General features: G+C 42.8%; 1 protein-coding gene across 2 annotated transcripts in view; it reads left to right on the forward strand.

Annotated features, from left to right (window-relative positions):
• Nucleotides 1–496: 496 nt before the first annotated feature.
• The window catches only part of SCTR (secretin receptor), a 70,158-nt gene continuing 50,844 nt past the window's right edge, over nt 497–19,810 (forward strand). Inside the window, exons 1-2 of one of the 2 annotated variants that reach the window (XM_019715494.2) lie at nt 497–934; nt 14,725–14,845. In XM_019715494.2, the coding sequence (XP_019571053.2) occupies nt 866–934; nt 14,725–14,845 (190 nt within the window). In that variant the 5' untranslated portion in view covers nt 497–865. The remainder of the gene's footprint in view (nt 935–14,724; nt 14,846–19,810) is intronic. The other variant, XM_019715493.2, reaches the window with a different exon arrangement.

Genomic DNA, 19,810 nt, shown 5'->3' on the forward strand with positions numbered 1-19,810 from the left:
AGGAAATCTAAGCACTTAGATGCAGGTTGAGCAGGCTACTGGGAATATCTGCCTAATGTTTAAACAGCCTCCAGCGAGGCCAGGAAGCATGAAACCTAAGGGCGAGTCAGCCCCGGGTGGACCAGATGGTCCTCCTTGGTCCACTTGATGGTGAAGGGCTTCCCGGGTGATGGTGCTCATGGAAGTGAAACTTCCCAGAATGAGCCAGCAGAACTTTAATAGTGAAGAAAAATAAAGTGGAAATTGGAAATAAAGTGCAAGGTAGCTGCCCCGCAGAATAGACGCAACAGGCATTGATAGAGCACCCGCTGTCACAGGGCACTACTGGCGCAATCTTCTTTCATCCCGAAGGCGGGTATTAGATGTATCGTGAGGGATGAGAACACTGAGGTTCAAAAAGGTGACATGGGCTGTCCATCCGCACACAGCAAGGTTGTGGCAGGGCTGAGTGCGCTTTCTGGACTTGGGGGTGTTGCAGCGTCGAAGGCTAAGCCAGCGTGCCCTCTCCTGGTCTCCTCGGCTCCCGGGCCGAGGCTGCGGGAGCCGGATCCAGGCCCCCGCGCCCTCCCTCCGCCTCCTCCCCTGCCAGCCTGCCCGCCAGTCCCCAGCCAGTCAGTCAGGCTGGGCGGAGGAGCGCAGGCAGCGCGGCGTCCTTATCAATGGGCCGGGCGGCATAGCGTGAGGCCACCTTTTCCGAGGAGGCGCAGTCCCGGGGTAGCCGCGGGTTGCCTGGCCCAATTATGGCTCCTCCGGGCGCGGCGGCGGGCCGGCATCTGGGACCCTGCGGGGGGCGCTGAGCTCCAGAGCCGGCGGTGAGCACGAGTGGGCGGCCGTCGGGGCGCCCGCGGGGAGCGCGCTGGGCACCATGCGCCCCTGCCTGCAGCCGCGGTCGCTGCGGCTGCTGCTGTTGCTGCTCGCCGGCGCGGCGCACACTGTGAGTACCGCGCCCCTCCGCGGGCAGAGGGCCCCCTCCGGGTTCACACGGATTGGGGTGGCGGGCACCCCCAGATCTTCCACTGAGGTGTGGGGATCCTTACCCCCGTCCCCTTCTCCAATAATCTCTATCAGCTTCTCTCCAGAGGGCTTCCTCCCCTCAAAATAAATACGTGTGCGCCAGGCAAGGCAGCTCTGAGATGAATCCCCTGGTTTCCATCCCACCCCTTCCTCCAGGCTGCGACTGTAAGGCCCTCCTAGACGGAAATTCTCCAGCCGTCCTTGGCGGTGCCTATTGTGTGCTGGGCACTTTGCCTCCATTAATTCATTGAAACTTCATAATCTCTTCACAAGGTTGATGTTATCACCCTCACTTTACAGCCAAGGAAACCGAGACTCAGAAAGACCAAAAATCTTGCCCCCAAAAAAGACGGTTGGAACCCACATCCGTCTGCCCCAAAGCCTTGACATTCACACACAGGGCCTGCAGGTGGGAAAACCTCAGATAGCTCAGCCCGGAGCTTCCGGGCGTGTGATGGGACCGTTTGCAGCTCCCTCCCCCTCCTCTTCTGTGGAATTTGGCTCCACAATGTCTGCATGCCCAGGGACTCCTGACAGCCTCTGGTCTCCACAAAGGAGCTCCAGGGAGAAGCTGGAAGAGAAAAGAGACGGCGGTGGAGTGGATGGCCATGGCTTGTTTTTCTTTCCCACAAAAACTCCTGGGAATCTGCAGGCCTCTCCCTGTGGGATTTGTAAAGTGTCTGCACCCAGATGAGCTGGATGGAAGGAATGGGGGTGGAGTGGGGGATGGAGAGTGGGTAGGTGTAGATTCCAGAACTACTCCTTTCCACCAACATTCCAAACTGGCCCCCCGAGTCTGTCCCAAAAATTCCCCAGGGAAAGCTCTTGGGAACCCAATTTTGAGTCTCCAGTGTCTGTCCTGAGCAAGTCCTTCCTGGTGTCCAGTGACCTTGCCCCCCTGTAGTCCTCTTTTGCTTGATCCTAAGAAAAACCTCAGCTCCCCGAGCTGATGGGAGTGTTGGCACTCAGGAGACGCCCATCTTTCTGGCAAGTCCATAACATTCCAGCAGCAGTAGTTTGGAAGAGTGGAATTTGGGGCTCTCGTTCCCAAATTCCCTTGTATCCTTGGACCTTTTTCTCCTCAGTGCTGGTGAAGAAAGGTGCTAGAACAAAAGCACTTCCTCATTAGTCTGAACTCCTAATTTGGGGAAAAGCCACAGAGGCATTGGGGAAAAATCAAAACCAAATACAGCTTAGAGGTGTGTTGTTATTCAGTGCCCAGGGATGGGAGAGGGGATAGTTCCTTCTTTGAGACCCTCCAGCCTCCCTCCTTCTTAAGTATTTGTAGTAACCCTGAGGTTGTCCAGAGAAATTAACAGGCAGTGGACTTCAGGACTGAGGTTCAGCCTGTATTTTAATCTCCCCCATGTTATCTCAGGAAGGAGCAGAGGGGAAAATAAGAAACTTTGCTTGGTTCAAGTCTTTGGTGTGTCTCAGGAGGTTGCTTTGTTATATGCTCTGGTCCAATTCCCTCATTTTACAGACGAGCAAACTGAGACCACAGGGAGACGGGACCTGCCCCATATCTGCAGGTTAGTGGTAGAGCTGGGACTAGAACCCAAATCTCTTGATTCCCAAAGACCCAGAGCTTTGTTAATTACATCTCTTGTCTTTCTTTGCATGTCACTTTCATACACTCATGTACTGCCTTGTATTATTGCAAGATAGTTTTCTGTGTGTAAGTCTTGGTCCTCTGATTATTTTATGGGCTTAACCAGACCTGAGGTCTCACATTTCTTGGCAGAGAACTCCTTTAATAAATAGGAGTGGAACTGACCTAATTTGATTGGTGTTATTTCCCAGCCTATGAAACCCTGTTTTCCTTCGTGTGACTGAGTGGTCAGACATTTGATTTTGAAATTTAAGGGTATTCAAACAACTGTTTATTCATTTGGGGCTCTCTTGAGGAAGATCACAGGCTTCTTCCTAATAAGGAGTCATTAAGGCCAAATTCTTTGTTACTACCCCCCACCCTCACTGCCTTTCCATACAGGGAGAAGCCAGGAGGGTACCTTACAAGTGGAAGCCAAAAAGTGATGATGGCTGATAGGAGCAGTTTTCTCAGATTGTTATAGGAAACCCTGATCACACCTCCCCTTGCTACCCCACGCCCAGGTATTGCAAGAGCACTTTTACCTGGAAGAGTATTGCAGTTACTCACCAGTATACCTGTCCTCCCCTCCTCCCCAATACATGCACTTCAAGCTTGAGCATTGAGACTTAGTTGCCTTCATCCTTTATCCCTGGAGCCTGTCACAGTATAAGAGGGAGCACAATGAGTATGTATTGGTTGAATGAATGAATGAATGAGTGAAATGATGATGATATCCAGAGTGACTGCTTAAGCTGTGGCAATTTCATATAGCAACAAGTAGGGGGGAATGACATCTTGAAAGCAATGATTGCTTTAAAAATTGTGCATAAGTGTATCAAGCAAAGGAGAATTAGTCATTCAAGGTAGGGCTTTTTAATCCAGGGCATCTGGCAAACTGCCAACTTGATAATCTTAGTGAGTTAAGTGGGATGTGTGGGGCTGCTTTTTCCTTCAATCACTGTTTCTTAACTTTGATGCTATAATCCTGGATATTAAATCTGGGCTTTCAACAAGTGGTGCCAGGAAGAGAGCTATGCCCTCCCTTGGCAAGGGCAGAAGTAATGGGGTGGGGATTATAGGGACAGAGTGCAGAGAGTGGAGATGGATAATTCTTTGTTGTATGTCCTGTGCATTGTATGATATCCAGCGGCATCCCTGGCCGCTACCCACTAGAAGCATCTCTCTAAGTCGTGACAAGAGGAATGTCTTCGGACATTGTCAAATGTCCTCTGGGAGGCAAGGAGGGCAAAAATGCCCCTGGTTGAGAACCACTGCCTTAAGGTTGTCATGTTTCAGGGGAGATGCATTAACAGGGCTAATAATAGGTGTTAATTGCATGCTGGACGCAGGGCAGTGGGGTTGGTGGCAGGGAATCTGAGTCGGAGGATGAAAGCTGTACATGACGAAACATTTTCAAGCCACATAAAAAGACTTCTGTGGGGAATAATTTCCTTGATCTTTTTCACCCTCCCTTCCCACTTTACCCCTTCTTTCTCCATCCCTCCCCAGTTGACGGCTCAGAAACATAAAAACTCCAAGTATGGGGTCTGGTACACTGAAGCCTCCAGCACATGGTGGTCCCTGTCCCTTCCGGTGGTGCATCTGGATTCAGAGGCTGACAGGCTCTTTGGCGGCTCTGTGAGCAGACTTTTAGGAAGGCCTGCAAAATGTCATGTGAGGAGCTGGCTATTGAGAATTCTTCAGAGGAGGGTCACTGGGATTTTTTTTTATACCTGAAAAATCACTGTCTAATTTTTTGAGGAAATACTTGTGGATTTATCTTGAAAATTTTACCATCCCTAAAATTAATGGAAATGATGATTTTAAAGTTTCCCCTTATTGGGCACCTTCACACCAGAAAGTCTGCTAAGCCCTTCCCAGCACTGATTTAATTCTCACATCAACACTCAGTAGCCCTCAGTGTGCAGATGAGGACACAGAAGCCATTTGCTCAGATCACCCAGGAGGACATGGTGGCATGATGATTCAGACCCAGGTCTTCTTAACCAGCACATGCGTCTTTCCCATCATGAGGCCTGCTCTGGTTTCTGGTCCCCAAAGGGCTGTCATGAAATTCTCTCCCAAATCTCAAAATAGCATTAACTTCAGTTTAACCTAATTGCTTTGTAAAACACAAAACACATCTAATTGTTTATAAAACAACCAATGTATTTTATGGATAAGCTTGGAATCACAGAATCAAACAAACAGGAAGTACACTTCCCAGACTGTTGAAGGGAGTCCTCTTGGCTTTGGTGTTACCTTTTTGGTGTCCCCATTGAGCGTCCCTCTCTCCAGCCGGTCCCCATTCTCCCCATCCAGTCGTTACCTCCCACACCACGGGAAGACATCGCTCTCTTCCGGGTGCTCCTGTTGAAAGCCCAGATTAACATCCAGGGTTAGAGCTCCACCACTAGAGTGGCCCCATCCAGTGGCCCCTGATTTGGTCCCTGCTTCCTTGCCCTTAGCAAACTGAGGTTTCTCATCACTGACCTTCACTCAGGCTCTGGGACAACCTCCAACCCAAGGTAAAACCCACAACACCCGATCCTATCAACTTGCTTACATTACAAACAGAGGGCTGCTCAGGGTACTTGTGGACAAGTGAGAATGTCCTGGGACCCACCCAGCCTCCCCATTCTGTGTCTGACAGATTCCAAGGGGCATGTAGGGAAGAGACGTCCCTGGTTGATCGTCTCCTGTGGTCCCAGCCCATCGTACTGCCAGGATTCCTGAGTTTTCCAGAGTCTTCTCCAGAATCCCTACAGGTCCAACATCCGTTTTCTCACCCCAGACTCTCAGAGGCTCTCCCTGATGTGCACACGTCTTTTCAAATTCCTCACCTTACCACCTCCCCTTCATTTTCACCACATGGGTTTGCCTCCCACTTCCTGAGAGTCAACACTACGTGGATGAATTTCTTCTCAGCAACATCTTTCAGGTGTGTCTAAATGATGCCCTCCTGTTCTCTTCCTTCCTGTCTGCTCAGTCGTCTCGGGTTGCCGTAACAAAACACCGCAGACTGGGGGGCTGAAACAACATCTATTTTCTCCCATTTCTGGAGAATAGGAGTCCAAGATTAAGGGCCAGCAGTGTTGGGTTCTAGTGAGAGCCCTCTTCCTGGCTTGCAGAGGCTGATTGGTCCTCATGTGGCCTTTCCTCCGAGCAGGTGCAGACAGAGAGCCGAGTTCTCTGGTGTCTCTTCTTATAAGGACACTAATCCTATCAAATCAGGGCCCCACCCTTATGACCTCATTGAACCTTAAGTTAAATCACCTCCTTACAGGCCCCTCTCCGAATACAGCCATACTGCGGTTAGGGATTCAACATACATGTTTTGGGGAGACAGAAACATTCAGTCCGTAATACCATCCAAGTAAAACAGAGGCTGTACTCCTGCCTGCGGCCAGTCTCTATACCAGAGCTGATCCTGCCACCACCATCCTTAATGACCTCTGAGATGACACAATGCAGCCTCTGTGACCAACCTTCACCATATTTCTTTGGACTGGCTTTTTCCATCAGCTGATCAACTTGTCTAAGTGTGTCCAACCCAGGCAGTAAAGAGCTCTGGGCCCTTCTAGCCAGTTCCACCTCTGCCCCCTGACGGCCAGCTTCTTGGAAGAAGCATCCATGATCATTGCCCCCACGTCCACTCATTTCTCAGCCCACTGCAACCTGGCTCCTTCCACACTACCCATTGAAATCAGTCTCAGCAGTGGCCTTCATTTTCCCACATTCACTGCACAGTTTTCAGTCGTGGTCCTGCCTAGGGTGACCGCGTGATTTATGAGAGAGATGAGACATTATGAATAATGACATTGAGACAACAGGCATACACGCAGTCTGTCCTGGGCAAAGTGGGGCATGGGACCATGCCTGTCGGAGATGTTCAGTGCCAGGACACTCCCTTCTTTCTTCTCTCCCTTCCCTGGGCTTCTTTTTGTAGTCTCCTGGTTTCCATCCTGTGCCTCGTGCTGTTCCTCCCGGAGCTCCGTCTTCTGAGCCTGTAGGGACCATTCCCTCGGCTCTTCCTCTTTGGCCCTTCCTGTCCTCTGCTCTCTCTTACCATGTGTTCTCCCTTGGCAGTCCTACTTGTTATAAATCCAAGCTTCCTTAACCAAAACTCCCAAGCCTATGTCTCTTTTCCTTGTTTTTCTTGTTCTTTAAACTATCAAGGCACCCAAACCAGACTCCTGGGAGCCATACTGCCCCGTGCCCTCACCCCGTACTCAGACCACCTCCTGCTCTTGCAGAGTCTGCCTATACACTGTCACACCTGGGCCCTCCTCTTTATAGGGTGTTGCTGCTCTGGTTACAACAATTCTTCCTCATTTCTTGCCTAAATGGCAGAGCCACCTCCTGGGATGACCCTGCTGCCACTTTTGGTCCATTATGATCTGGCTGCTGCCTTCACTATGCATTCTGGCCATTGACCCACGTGGACCCCTTTAGAGACCATGAAGTTCAAGGGCATGAGCTGTGACCCTTTTACCTTCATGTCCCCAGTGATGAGCAGATTGCTGGGCATATAGTAGGTGCCCAATAAACGTTTGCTGAAATGTGTTTTGAACTGGTTGTATGATAATGAGTTCCCTCTTCTTATTTTTCATTCAATAAACTAGACTCTTATTTCCTTTTTTTTTCCTCCTTGAAACTATTTCTTTCCAGTCTCAAGCTGGCAGGCAAGTAATTATAAAGTGTGATCAGCAAAGTGATGTTGATACTCTTAATCTTCTTCAGAATTCAATAGGGCATTATTATACCTCCTTTCAGATTTTACCTTTTCAGATTTGATTTAAAAGTCCAAAATGAAACTCTAAAATAACTTATAGAACTCTCTTTTGACATCTTTCCCTCTTATTTTGGGGTTCACTTCATTACTGTCTCTCTGCAGCCTAGATTTTTCTGTTGCCTTTTAAAGGATGGAATATGATTGCCCCATAGCTTCTAAGCTTACATGCTCTGGGGATGGAAGGGATTAACCTTACTCCCTATTCCAATACCAAATATCCAAGAGAGGAAAGCAGGGTGTCCCAAATTTGGTGAGTTTTTTTTCCCTTGGTCTCATCGGTGAGATGGAACCTTATAGCATAAACCAACCTACCTCATGATGAAGGGGTCCTTCCCAGGGGGGAGTTGTGAGCTGATAGGCTGAGCAGACACCTCAAAATATGTCTGCCATCTGAGAAAATCCCCCAAAGAAAAGGACAGTGGAAGCTAGTCACCCAATCATCAAACAACAGGTAGGAATTTGTTCACTACAGTGGGCCAGCCATGACTAGGTGTTGAGTGAGACACAAAGGGTGACATGCCCTACAGAGATACTAATAGACGTGCAAAATCTCAGAGAAGTTACAACTTAAGTGTCTTTTCTAAAATAAAAATAAAAAAGAAATAAATAAAAAATACTGTAGGTTATACCCTAGCAAAACCAAAACTGAATCTAAAATATTGGATACAAAAAAGTGGAATTTACCCAGCATGGTCAGGGACAGACAGCAGTTCCATAGTTCTGCAACAGACCAAAAAGAATTTAGTTCAGAAAGTCAAAGGGCTCCCAGAGGCAAATCCCGGAGAAGCTAGTTGTCAATATTACACAGTGTTGTTCTATTCAGAACCTAGGGGTACAACTATGACATATAATTGATGCGGTGAAGGCCTATCAATTTTGTGATCAACAAGAAAAAAGAAAGTCAACTTAAAATTCCTGAAAAAGACAAAAGTTATATGAAAAATATTTGTGGTCCAAGTATTTTAAAAACAGAACTTTGGCATGATTTTAGCAATATTTTTAGAACTCTGGATGTAAAGATGACTTGGACTCAAAACTCTGAAACTAGCAAGGAAAGTATACATAATGTATGGGGTTTTTTGGTTAATTTAAATAATAAAGAAAAGCACCATTTAGTAAATGTTTTTTCTCACAATCCCTTATTAAATTTATGGGGAATACATATTCTTCAATGTACTTAGGTCTGAGGTGTGCTATTTTTACTACCAAATAGCACCCTTTTCTGAGTACCAGCTACTTTGGTATTTTCTGCTCAAAACACTTCACTTATAACACCAAATATGTGGGGTTTTTCCTCACAGTGACAACCAATTCTTCAACTCTGTAGACACTAGCTAGGTGTCTTCCAATTCAACTATCACAGGTAAGGACTCCATCCCATAAGACTGCTCTTACGTCAGACACCAACTGCAAGTCTGGGTCACCCACATTTCTGACTGACTGGCTGTAAATTGGGGTTCCCACGACCCCGTCCTTGGGTTTGATAATTTTCTAGAATGGTTCACAGAACTCAGGAAAGTGCGTTTCTTACTATTACTGGTTTATTATAAAGGTTATATCTCAGGGAGAGATGTTATAGGGCAATGAAGAGGGCGTATGGAGTTCTCATGCCCTTTTCTGGGTGCACCCCCTCCCTCGATGTATTCTCCAACTTGGAAACTCTAAACTCTGTTGTTTAAGGCATTTATGGAGGTGCCATCACACAAGCATGACTGACAAAATCATTGCCCATTGTTGATTATTCAGTTTCCAGACTCTCTCTGCTCTCTAGGGGTCGGAGGGTGGAACTGAAAGTCCCAACACTCTAACCATATGGTTGGTCTTTCTGGTGACCAGCCTGAAACTATCTAGGGGTCCCCAGCCACTAGTCACCTTATTAACACATAAAAAAATCACTTATCACCACTTTGGAGGTTCCAAGGGTCTTAGAAGCTCTTGTCTCAGGAGCTGGGGACTAAGACCAAATATTACAGCGAAAGATGCTCCTCTTACCCCAACACGCAGGAGATTACAAGGGTCCTAGGAGCGCTGTGCCAGGAACCAGGGACAAAAACCAAATATATAAATGTCTTATTATGTCACACAGGACTTCCAATTTAAAATGTCAGATTAACCACGTGTGTTTATCTACTCTGCCTGTGGGGATGCCTTAAAATGATAGCAAAGGAATCGAAAGAGTTTAAACTACAAAGTCAAAGAGAACAAGACAAGAGACAATAAGGAAGCAGAAGTTCCAAGAAGTCTTTGGGAAATGGAAACTGAATGAAGCAGTGGTGGCCATGTAGGGAACAAAACAACGTAAATGTCTCAGTGCTGGGGGGGGGGGGGGCATCGATGAGAAGCTGTCCAGTTGGCCTGCAGCACCCTGGAAAGGCCCCAGACGTGGAGGAGAAACACCCCATAGACCCTGATTGTGGGGCCCTTCGCAGCCTGATTACTTTATAGTGAAGGCTACCAGTCAACAAATGGGTCAGGCCCACGGTGGTTCCAAGGGCCACATTCATGCCTGAAGCTTAAATGTGACATTGAGGAAGGCCTCTAGCATGGAAGCGAACAAATAGGAGAGAAGAACTTAGAGGGACCGTGCAGAGAGGACGAAAAACTTAAAACACAGGACTACAACTAATATCCTGAAATACAGTTCTGTAAAAAGGATGCTGGAGCCAAGAAGAGGAAGTGTAGAAAACAGAATGCTACGCAAAAGGAATCATCAGAGAATAAGAAAGGCTGTTTGGAAATTAAATGTATGATGACAGAACAGTCATTAGAAAACCTAACAGATAATGTCAAGGAAATATTCCAGGAAGAAGATCACATAGACGAAATGGTAGAAGAGTAGAGAAAGGTGAAGATTAGAGGACCCATCCAGGCTGTCCATTATTCAGTTAATATGAATTCCAGGAAGCAGAATAGAGAAGATGAAGGGAGGAAATAATAAAACAAATACAGTATTTTTTTTTACAAATTGTCTTTTTTAAAAATTTTTTTATTGGGGAAGGGGGAACGCGACTTTATTGGGAAACTGTGTACTTCCAGGACATTTTTTTTAAATTGGGCAACAGTAGTGTGTTTTTCCTGGGATTCATCCTAGTCAAGTTGTTGTCCATTCAATCTTAGTTGTGCTCTTAGTTGTGGAGGGCACAGCTCAACTCTAGGTCTGGTCGCTGTTGTTAGTTGCAGAGAGCGCAGCCCACCATCTATTGTGGGAGTTTAACCAGCAACCTTGTGGCTGAGAGCCCATGCTCCAACCAACTGAACCATCTGGCCACCCAGGAGCTCAGTGGCAGCTCATTGACTTTATTCTAGTTGCAGAGGGCGCAGCTCGCTGGCCCATGTGGGAATTGATCCGGCAGCCCTGTTGCCCAGAGCTCGCTCTCTAACCAACTGAGCCACCCCTCCGCCCTACAGTATTTTTTAAATTCCCAGAAATGAAGAATACAAATATTCAGATAGAAATGCCCACTGAATAGCTAACCAATCAGTAAAAAAAAGAACCATTTCTTCAAGAAATTTTAAAATAACTGAAAACAAAGAAAAATCCTAAATATTTCTAGAGAGAAAACATAAGTCACATACAAAAGATTTGGAATCAGAGATAAACTTTTTATCAACAACACAAGAAGAAAGGAGAAATGCCTTGAAAATTTGGAAGGAAAATTATCTTCTACCTAGCATTCTCTACCCAGATTATTAATTAATTTCATAATTAATCAAATTAATAAAAGCTTGTTCACTCCTGCAAAAATTAAAATATTTACCTCCTATGTATGCTTTCTTAGGAAGTTACTAGAGAATTTGCTTTTGTAAAACGAGGAAGTAAAGCAAGGCAAGAGACATGGAATCTAGGAAAAGGAAGGCTACCCAGGAGAGCTGGGGAGAGGGTACCCCAAACCACAGCCAGGTATCAGGTCTAGCCTGGAGCAAGAGGAAGGAGGACGGGGGGAGAGAGGTCTCCAGAAGGAAAACAACTGTTGATAGATGTCTAACAGCTGTCAGAGTACTTGGAAAATTTAGCCACATATAGAAAACTAATCAAATGGAAAAACAAAATAATTATTAACCTCAGGAAAAACAAAATGTACAAGAAGAGACATAATCATTTTACATGACTAGACTCGACAGTGAATGATATTTCATGGTCAAAATAAGTCATTATAAGTACAAACCATGGATTTAAAATTAAATCAAGTGGAAGATATGTAATATATGGGGGAGAGAAGTATACGTGGGGAGATCTAAAAACATCTAAATCTTGATCTTCCATAATAGAGAGTTTTTGGAGTTTTGGATAATGTCTCAAATTAATAAACCAAGAAATAGCTGTATAGGAACATAATTTTAAAATATATAGAGATACAAATGAGAATAAACAGCTAAAAAGAATTGAAAGTGATTGCCTCCGGAGAGGAAGTAAAAGTTAGGGAAGAGAACAGCTATTTCTCATTATAAATACTTTGTTACTAGTACAAGTAAAAATTTTTTTTTAAAATAGACTTATACAAATTCAAATGTTTTGTTGTTTTTTTAGAAACAGTTTAAAGGGAACTTTTAAGGACTAATAGCTCTTGTTTTGAGGAAAATATTATATAAATTTTTAGCAATTCTTTCATCTTGTCTCTTCTGTGAATTTTATGGAAAATTATATTTAATTAATAATTATATAGAAATACATATATAAATATGCATGCATATGGCTACTAAATACCTGACTCTCCTCCCCTTCTTGAGGTTAATCTAGGTAATAAAGGGGCTAGTTTCCCATGCATTCTCCCACCTGGGCACCTACCAAGTGGCTGCTCCATTGAACCCACAGGCTTCGTAGTCACCCCAGCAACCCTGAGGGCCCCCCTCCTTCACTGCTGGGCACCATCCGGAAGCTATGGCCTCAGTCCTTTCAGTAGAATGCTGTTGTTGTCACACGTTTCTTTAGTTGGCATGCCACTACCACACATAACTATCTTGGTTTATTACCTTTTAATGGATGGGTCAAGGGTAAAACATGTGGGATGACCCAGTTCACACCCATTAGGATGGCTGTTATTAACAGAAAAATAGCCCAGGTTAACGAGGGTCGGGAGCACTTGGAACCCGTGTGCGTGGCTGGTGGAAATGTAAAGTGGTATGTGGAGCTGCTGCGTACAAGTTTGGTGGTTCCTTGGAAAAGTAAACACAGCATTACCTTGTGATCCAGCAATTTCACTTCTGACTATATACCCAAAAGAATAAGAAGCAGGGGCTCAAAGAGATATTTATACACTGATGTTCATAGCAGCATTACTCACATAGCCAACAGGTGGACTCAACCAAGTGTCTGTCCATCAACAGATGAATGGATGAACAAAACGTGGTACATATGTGCAACAGAATATTATTCAGCCTTAAAAACAAATGAAATTCTGATGAATGTTAAAACATGGATGTGAAATAAGCCAGACCCAAAGGAATAAATATTGTATGATTCCACTTACATGAACTATCTGAAATAGGCAAATTCATAAAGTCAGGAAGTAGAATAGAGGTTATCGGGCTGAGGCAGGGGCAATGTGTAGTTATTATTTAACAGGGACAGAGTTTCTGTTGGGATGTTGAAAAAGTTCTGGAGACGAATAGTGGTGATAGCTGTACATTATAAATGTACTTAATGATAATGAATTGTTTACCTAAACATGGTTAAAATGGTAAATTTTATGTTATGTATATTTTACAACTTAAAAAAAGTAACGTTACGATGAGAAAAAAAGTAAACTGTCCTCTGATTATTATTTTTCCTGTAGTCCCAGGGAAAAACACTAAGTAAATTGAACTTTTCTTGGAGGGGGGTCCCATTACAGGTGTTCTCTCATTTCTAATCTTGTTCCATTGCTGTCAAGAGTCTTCTTTGCCAGAATACCCTTTTCTTCAATCCCCGACAATGCAAATTGCCACCCACTTTTGAGAAATTTCATTCCCCATTTACACACATTAATGCCATTCTAGAATCTATTTTCCACCCTGCATCAGTCAGCTCTGCTGCATAACAATCACAGATATCTCAGTGGCATCAGCAATAAATGTTTATTTCTCTCTTAGTGTTTTCAAGTGAGCTAGGGTTTGATTGACCAACACGAAATGACAGTCATACAGTCAGGTACAGAGCATTTCTATTACCCAATTAGTACTTAATGACAATGAATTCATTGATGGTGCCCTATTATAGTCATACTTTCTTCCCTCCCATTCCCACCCCTTCCTTAACTCCTGACAACCACTAATATGTTCTCCGTTTCTATAATTTTGTCATTTCAAGAACATTATATAAATGGAATCATATGGTATGTAACCTTTGGGAATTGGCTATTTTCACTCAGCATACTTCTCTGGAGATTCATCTAGGTTGGTACATGTATTAACAATTTGTTCAGCATCTTGGATCTGTAAGTCTATGTCTCTTGTCAAATTTGGGAAGTTTTCTCTTCTCCTTTTGAAATTTATATGAGTTTCAGATGAATTTCCACCTATGGAACATTAGTGTGGAGTTGACAAGAGGGTATAAAAACCTGTTGGAAGGTTGGTGTCTGAAATCTGGATCCCTGGGTGTACGACCTTGGTCACATCCCATAACCTCTATGGCCCTTGATCTCCCTTTCTGTTTCTCTTCATAGGGTTATTTTGAGAATTAGATCTAAGTCAATGTATGTGAAAAGAATATTAAAATTCCATACTTTGTGAAAAGTAAAGTAGGAGTTCAATTTATCGATCTGTTCAGTTGTTCGTTCATTCATTCATTCATTCAGATATTTATCGTCTCAGGCACAAATGAAAGAATGGCACCATGCTTTGAAATCTGCTCTGGGAAGAGCTAGGAAGCCAGATCTGTCTGCCAGTCCTTCCTCAGCCCTCCTGTCCATCTCCTCCCTGCAGTTCCTCTTGGTCTCAGATGGACACACGCTCTCTTCTGGCGGACAAGGAGATGGTTATGTGCAGGTTTCAAAGACCTTGTCTGCACCAGACTAAGCTTTCAAAATATGAGAAATAAACACAGTTGGAGTAAAATACATGAAGTCTTGCAGCTAATAGTAAGGTGCCAAGAAAGTCAATAACTTGTTAGATTCGGGAGCCTTGATAAACTTAGGGGCAAGATTTGCAGTGGACAAGCTACAGAACTCTGCCCCAGGAGTAGCTGCCTGCACCCCACTGTGGACTAGGAGCTTCTCACGGGCAGGACTTTGCCTCCCTGATTGCCTATGAATCCCCCTTGTTTAGCCCCATTCTTGCTCACAGGGAGTCCTTATGTGGGAGAACTCAGTGGCAACGATGAGCATTCTTGGCTTGGGATTTGCAGGTTGGAGCCCTCCCTCGGCTGTGTGATGTGCTGCGGGTACTGCGGGAGGATCGGGACCAGTGCCTGCAGGAACTCGCCGAAGAGCGGACAGGAGACCTGGGCAGAGAGCAGCCCGCCCCAGGTACGTAGCCCACCATAGTCCAGTCCTGACGTGCGTCTTGTCCATTCCCACCAAGTCGGGGAAATCTTGTCCTCTGGGCCTGAATGGGGATGGAGGGGGCTGGACCAGCTGTAGTCATGCAGGTAATCAGCTGGAGGGAAGGGTCTAGAATGATCCTTGAGATCAGTCTACACATACTCAAAAAACATCATCACCACTCTTCCTTTCTCTGGGCTGTGCACACAGCCAGTGTTTTTGCACCATTAGCTTCTGCATGAGGACTTCACTAAGGTAAGAGTTTGATAAGAAGTACTTATCAAAGCGGTGCCTCTCATCCATTCTCTCACCTCCGCTGCTACTTTGATGTGTGAGGTAGTCAGAAAGGCCGCGTGGGTTCAGAAAAAACTGGGTCCTATGCTGGCTGACACGCACTGGCTGTGCAGCCATGGACAAATTATTTAACCTTGTGAGCCTCAGTTTCCTGACCTATAAAATGGACGTGATGTCTACTTCAAAATTATAATGAAAGTTAGATAAAGTATGTTAAATACAGGTGTTTCTTAAATATTATTAATTTATATGCTGATCATTATTGCTAATCAGACTTTGATTATTAATTTGATATTTGAATGTTCATTTTATTTCTAGTCCCTTTCTTAACTTATCTTCTTCACTGATCTAAGGGTAAGGAAGGGTTGCATTAAGAAAAGGATCAAAAAAAAAAAAAAAGAAAGAAAGGCTCCATTACAGGTATTCAAATAAAAATGTGTACACACTTGTTCATAGTAGCACTAGTTATAATAGCCAAGAGATGGAAACAACCCAAATATCTGTCAACTGATAAACGGATAAACAAATGTGGTGTGCACAAACAATAGAGTATTATTCAGTCTTAGAAAGGAATGAAGTACTGATACATGCAGCAATATGGATGCATCTTAAAACGTGTTAAGTGAAAGAAACCAGTTACAAAACTCCATGCATTTTATGATTCCATTTATATGAAATGTCCACATTAGGTAAATCTATAGAGACAGAAATTAGATTAGCAATTGTCAGGGGCTGAGGGCAGGAGGAATGGGGAGTAACTGCTTGGGGGTTTCCTTTTGGTGGGGGTGAAAATGTCTTAGAACTAGATGGAGATGGTGGCTGCACAATACTGTGAATGTACTAAATGCCACTGAATTGTACACTTTAAAATAGCTAATGGTTAATTTGATGTTATGTGAATTTTTTTAAGTAGACTTAATTGTTTTAGAGCAATTCACTACAAAATTGAGCAGAAAGTACAGAGAGTTCCCATATGGGGAACTTTCTGCTCTCCCCTCCCCCAAACACACAACCTCCTCGAGCATCTACCTCCTGCGCCAGCGCGGTACATTTGTTACAATCAATGAACCTGCATTGACACATCATTATCACCCAAAGTCCATAGTTTACATTAGGGTCACTCTTGGTGCTGTATATTTTGTGAGTTTTGACAAATGTATAATGACATGTATCCACTATTGTAATATCTATGGAATAATTTCTCTACCCTAAAAGTTCTCTGTGTTCTACTTATTCATCCCTCCCTCTTTAACCCCTGGAAACCACTAATCTTTTTTACTGTCTCCATAGTTTTGCCTTTTCCAGAATGTCATATAGTTGGAATTGTATAATATGTATCTTTTTTAGATTGGTTTCTTTCACTTAGTGATATACGCTTAAGGTTTCCTTCGTGTCTTTTCATGGCTTGGTAATTCATTTCTTCATAGAGCTGAATAATATTCCATTGTCTGGATGGACCACAGTTTATCTATTCACCTACTGAAGGACGTCTTGGTTGCTTCTAAGTTTTGTCACTTATAAGTAAAGCTGCTCTGTGTGGACATGACTTTTCACCTCATTTAGATAAATACTAAACAGTGTGATTGCCAGATCATATGGTAAGGTATGTTCAGTTTTATAAGAAACTGCTAAACTGTCTTCCAAAGTAGCTGTAGTATTTTACATTCCCACCAGCAATGTATGAAAGTTCCTGTTGCTCCACAGTCTTGCCAGCTTTTAGTGTTGTCAGTGTTTTGTTTGGTTTTGTTTTAATTGTGGGAAAATACATATAACATAAAATTTACTAACTTAATCCTTTTTAAATTTAAAACAAAAAACACATAACATAAAATTGACCGTCTTAACCATTTCTAAGTGTACAGTACAACAACATTCACATTGCTGTGCATCCAACCTCCAGAACTCTTTCCATCTTGCAAAGCTGAAACTATACACCCATTCAAGAACAACTCCCTTTTCCCCCTTCTGTTATCCCCATTGTTCTACTTTCTGTTTCTATGAAACTGACTGTTCTATGTACTTCCTGTAAGTGGAATCATATAGTATTTGTTTTTTTGTGATTGGCTTATTTAATTTAGCACAATGTTCTCAAACTTCATCAATGTTGTAACATAAAGCAGTATTTCTTTCCTCTTTAAGGCTGAATAATATGCCACGTGTTGCTTATCCATTCATCCATTGAAAGACACCTGGGTTGCTTCCACCTTCTAGCTCTTGTGAAGAATGCTGCTATGAACATGGCTGTGGAAATATCCCGGCTTTCAATTCTTTTGGGTGTATCCCCAGAAGTAGAATTGCTGGATCATACTGTAGTTCTACTTTTAATTTTTTGAGGAACCACCATACTGTTTTTCGGAGTGGCTGCATCATTTTACATTTTCACCAACAGTGTACAAAGGTTCTAATTTCTCCAGATCTTCTTATTTTCTCTTTGTTTTTTGATGGCAGCCACCTTAATGGGTGTGAGGTAGTATCTCATTGTGGTTTTGAGCTGCATTTCCCTAATGATTGATGATGTTGAGCATTTTTTTCATGTGCTCTTGGCCATTCGTGTGTCTTCTTTGAAGACATATCTATTCAAGTTTTTTTACCCATTTTAAAATAGGGTTGTTTGATTTTTTGCTTTTTACTTGTAGGGGTTCTTTATTTATTCTGAATATTAACCCCTTATCAGATAGATGATTTATAAATGATTTCTCATGTTGTGTAGATTGCCTTTTCACTCTGTTGATTGTGTCCTTTGATACACAGAAGTTTTTAAGTTTGATATAATTCAATAGTATCTGTTTCTATACTTGTCTGTTCTTTTGGTGGTGTCAAGAAACCACTGCCAAGTCCAATCTCATGAAGATTTACCCTTACGTTTTCTTCTAAACATTTTGTAGTCTTCGCTCTTACATTTAGTTTCTTTGTCCATGTTGAGTTAATTTTTGTATGTGGTATAAGGTAAAGTTCCGACTTCATTTTTTTGCATGGTGATATCCAGTTTTCCCAGTCCCATTTGTTGAAAGGCTCTCCTTTTCCATTGAATAGTGTTGGTACACCTGTCAAAATTCATTTGCCCGTCTAAGCAAGGGTTTATTTGGGGCTTTCTCTTCTACTCCACTGGTCTATCTGTCTGTCCTTATGCCAGTACCACGATCACGGTAGCTTTCTTGTAAGTTTTGAGATGAAGAAATGTGAGATCCCCAACTTTGTGGGTTTTTTTCTTCAAGATTGTTTTGGCTATTCCTATGTCCCTTGAGAGTCTATTAGAAATTTTAGGATGGATTTTTCTATGTCTGCAAATAAATGTTAAGTAAACACTAAATAAATAAATATTAAATAAAATATTTCTGTCATTGGGATTTTGATAGAGATTACTAAATCTGTAGCTCACTTTGGGTAGTGTTGACATCTTAGCAATATTAAATTGTCAAATCCATGAATTCAGGATGTCTTTCCATTTATTTGTGTCTTCTTTAATTTCTTTCAGCAACATTTTGTAGTCTTCATTTTGCAAGTCTTTCACTTCGTTGGTTAGTTTACTCCTAAGTTTTTTATTCATTTTGATGCTATTGCAAATGGATTTGCTTTTTAATTTCCTTCTTAGGTTGTTCTTCATTCGTACATCGGAATGCAGCTGATTTTTGTGTTGATTTTGTATCCATCCTGCAACTTTGCTGAATGTATTTGTTAATTCTAACAGGGTATTTTTTGTGTGTATGGACTCTTTAGGGTGTTCTATAAGATCATGTCATCTGTGAACAGAGACAATTTTACTTCTTTCCTTCCAATTTGGATGTCTTTTTTTTTCTTTCACCTAATTACTATAGCTAGGAATTCCCATACTATGCTGAATATAAGTGGCAAAAGTCAGCTTTCTTGTCTTGTTCCTGATCTTACAGGAAAAGCTTTCAGTCTTTTACCATTTAGTATGATGTTCGTTGTGGACTTTTCATGTGTGGTCTTCATTATGTTGAGATAGCTTCCTTCCATTCCTAGTTTAAGTGTTTTTTTTTATCTTGAAAAAGGTGTTGAATCTTGTCAAATGCTTTTTCTGCATCAATTGAGATGATCGTGTGGTTTTTGTCTTTCATTCTATTAATATGGTGTGTTACATTGATCCTTTTTCACATATGTTGAATTATTCTTGCGTTTGAGGAATAGCTACCACTTGGTCATGGTATATAAACCTTTTAATGTGCTATTCAATTGAGTTTGTTAGTATTTTTTTGAGGATTTTTGCATCAATGTTTACCAGAAATATTGGTCTTTAGTTTTCTTTTCTTGTAGAGTATTTGTGTGGCTTTGATATCAGAGTATGCTGGTCTTACAGAATGATTTTGAAAGTGTTTCCTCCTTTTCAGTTTTTTGGACGAGTTTAAAGAAGATTGGTATTTCTTCTTTAAATGTTGGGAGGTTTTGTAATTTTTATTACAGATTCAGTTTCCTTACTAGCTAGAGGTCTGCTCAGATTTTCTATTCATGCTTCCATCTTGGTTGGCTGTGTGTTTCTAGGAATTTATCCATTTCATCTAGGTTATCCAGTTTGTTGGTCTACAGGCCATGCTCTTTTCTCCAAGTCATGGCCTTTGTTCTTGACTTTCTTGAGCTGTTGGTTGTCCAGTTTCTTGTTGTCCACCATGCCAGGCTGGTGATTCCCTCCCTCACGCC

This window comes from Rhinolophus sinicus, linkage group LG01, assembly GCF_036562045.2.
Source record: "Rhinolophus sinicus isolate RSC01 linkage group LG01, ASM3656204v1, whole genome shotgun sequence".
Lineage (NCBI taxonomy): Eukaryota > Metazoa > Chordata > Mammalia > Chiroptera > Rhinolophidae > Rhinolophus > Rhinolophus sinicus.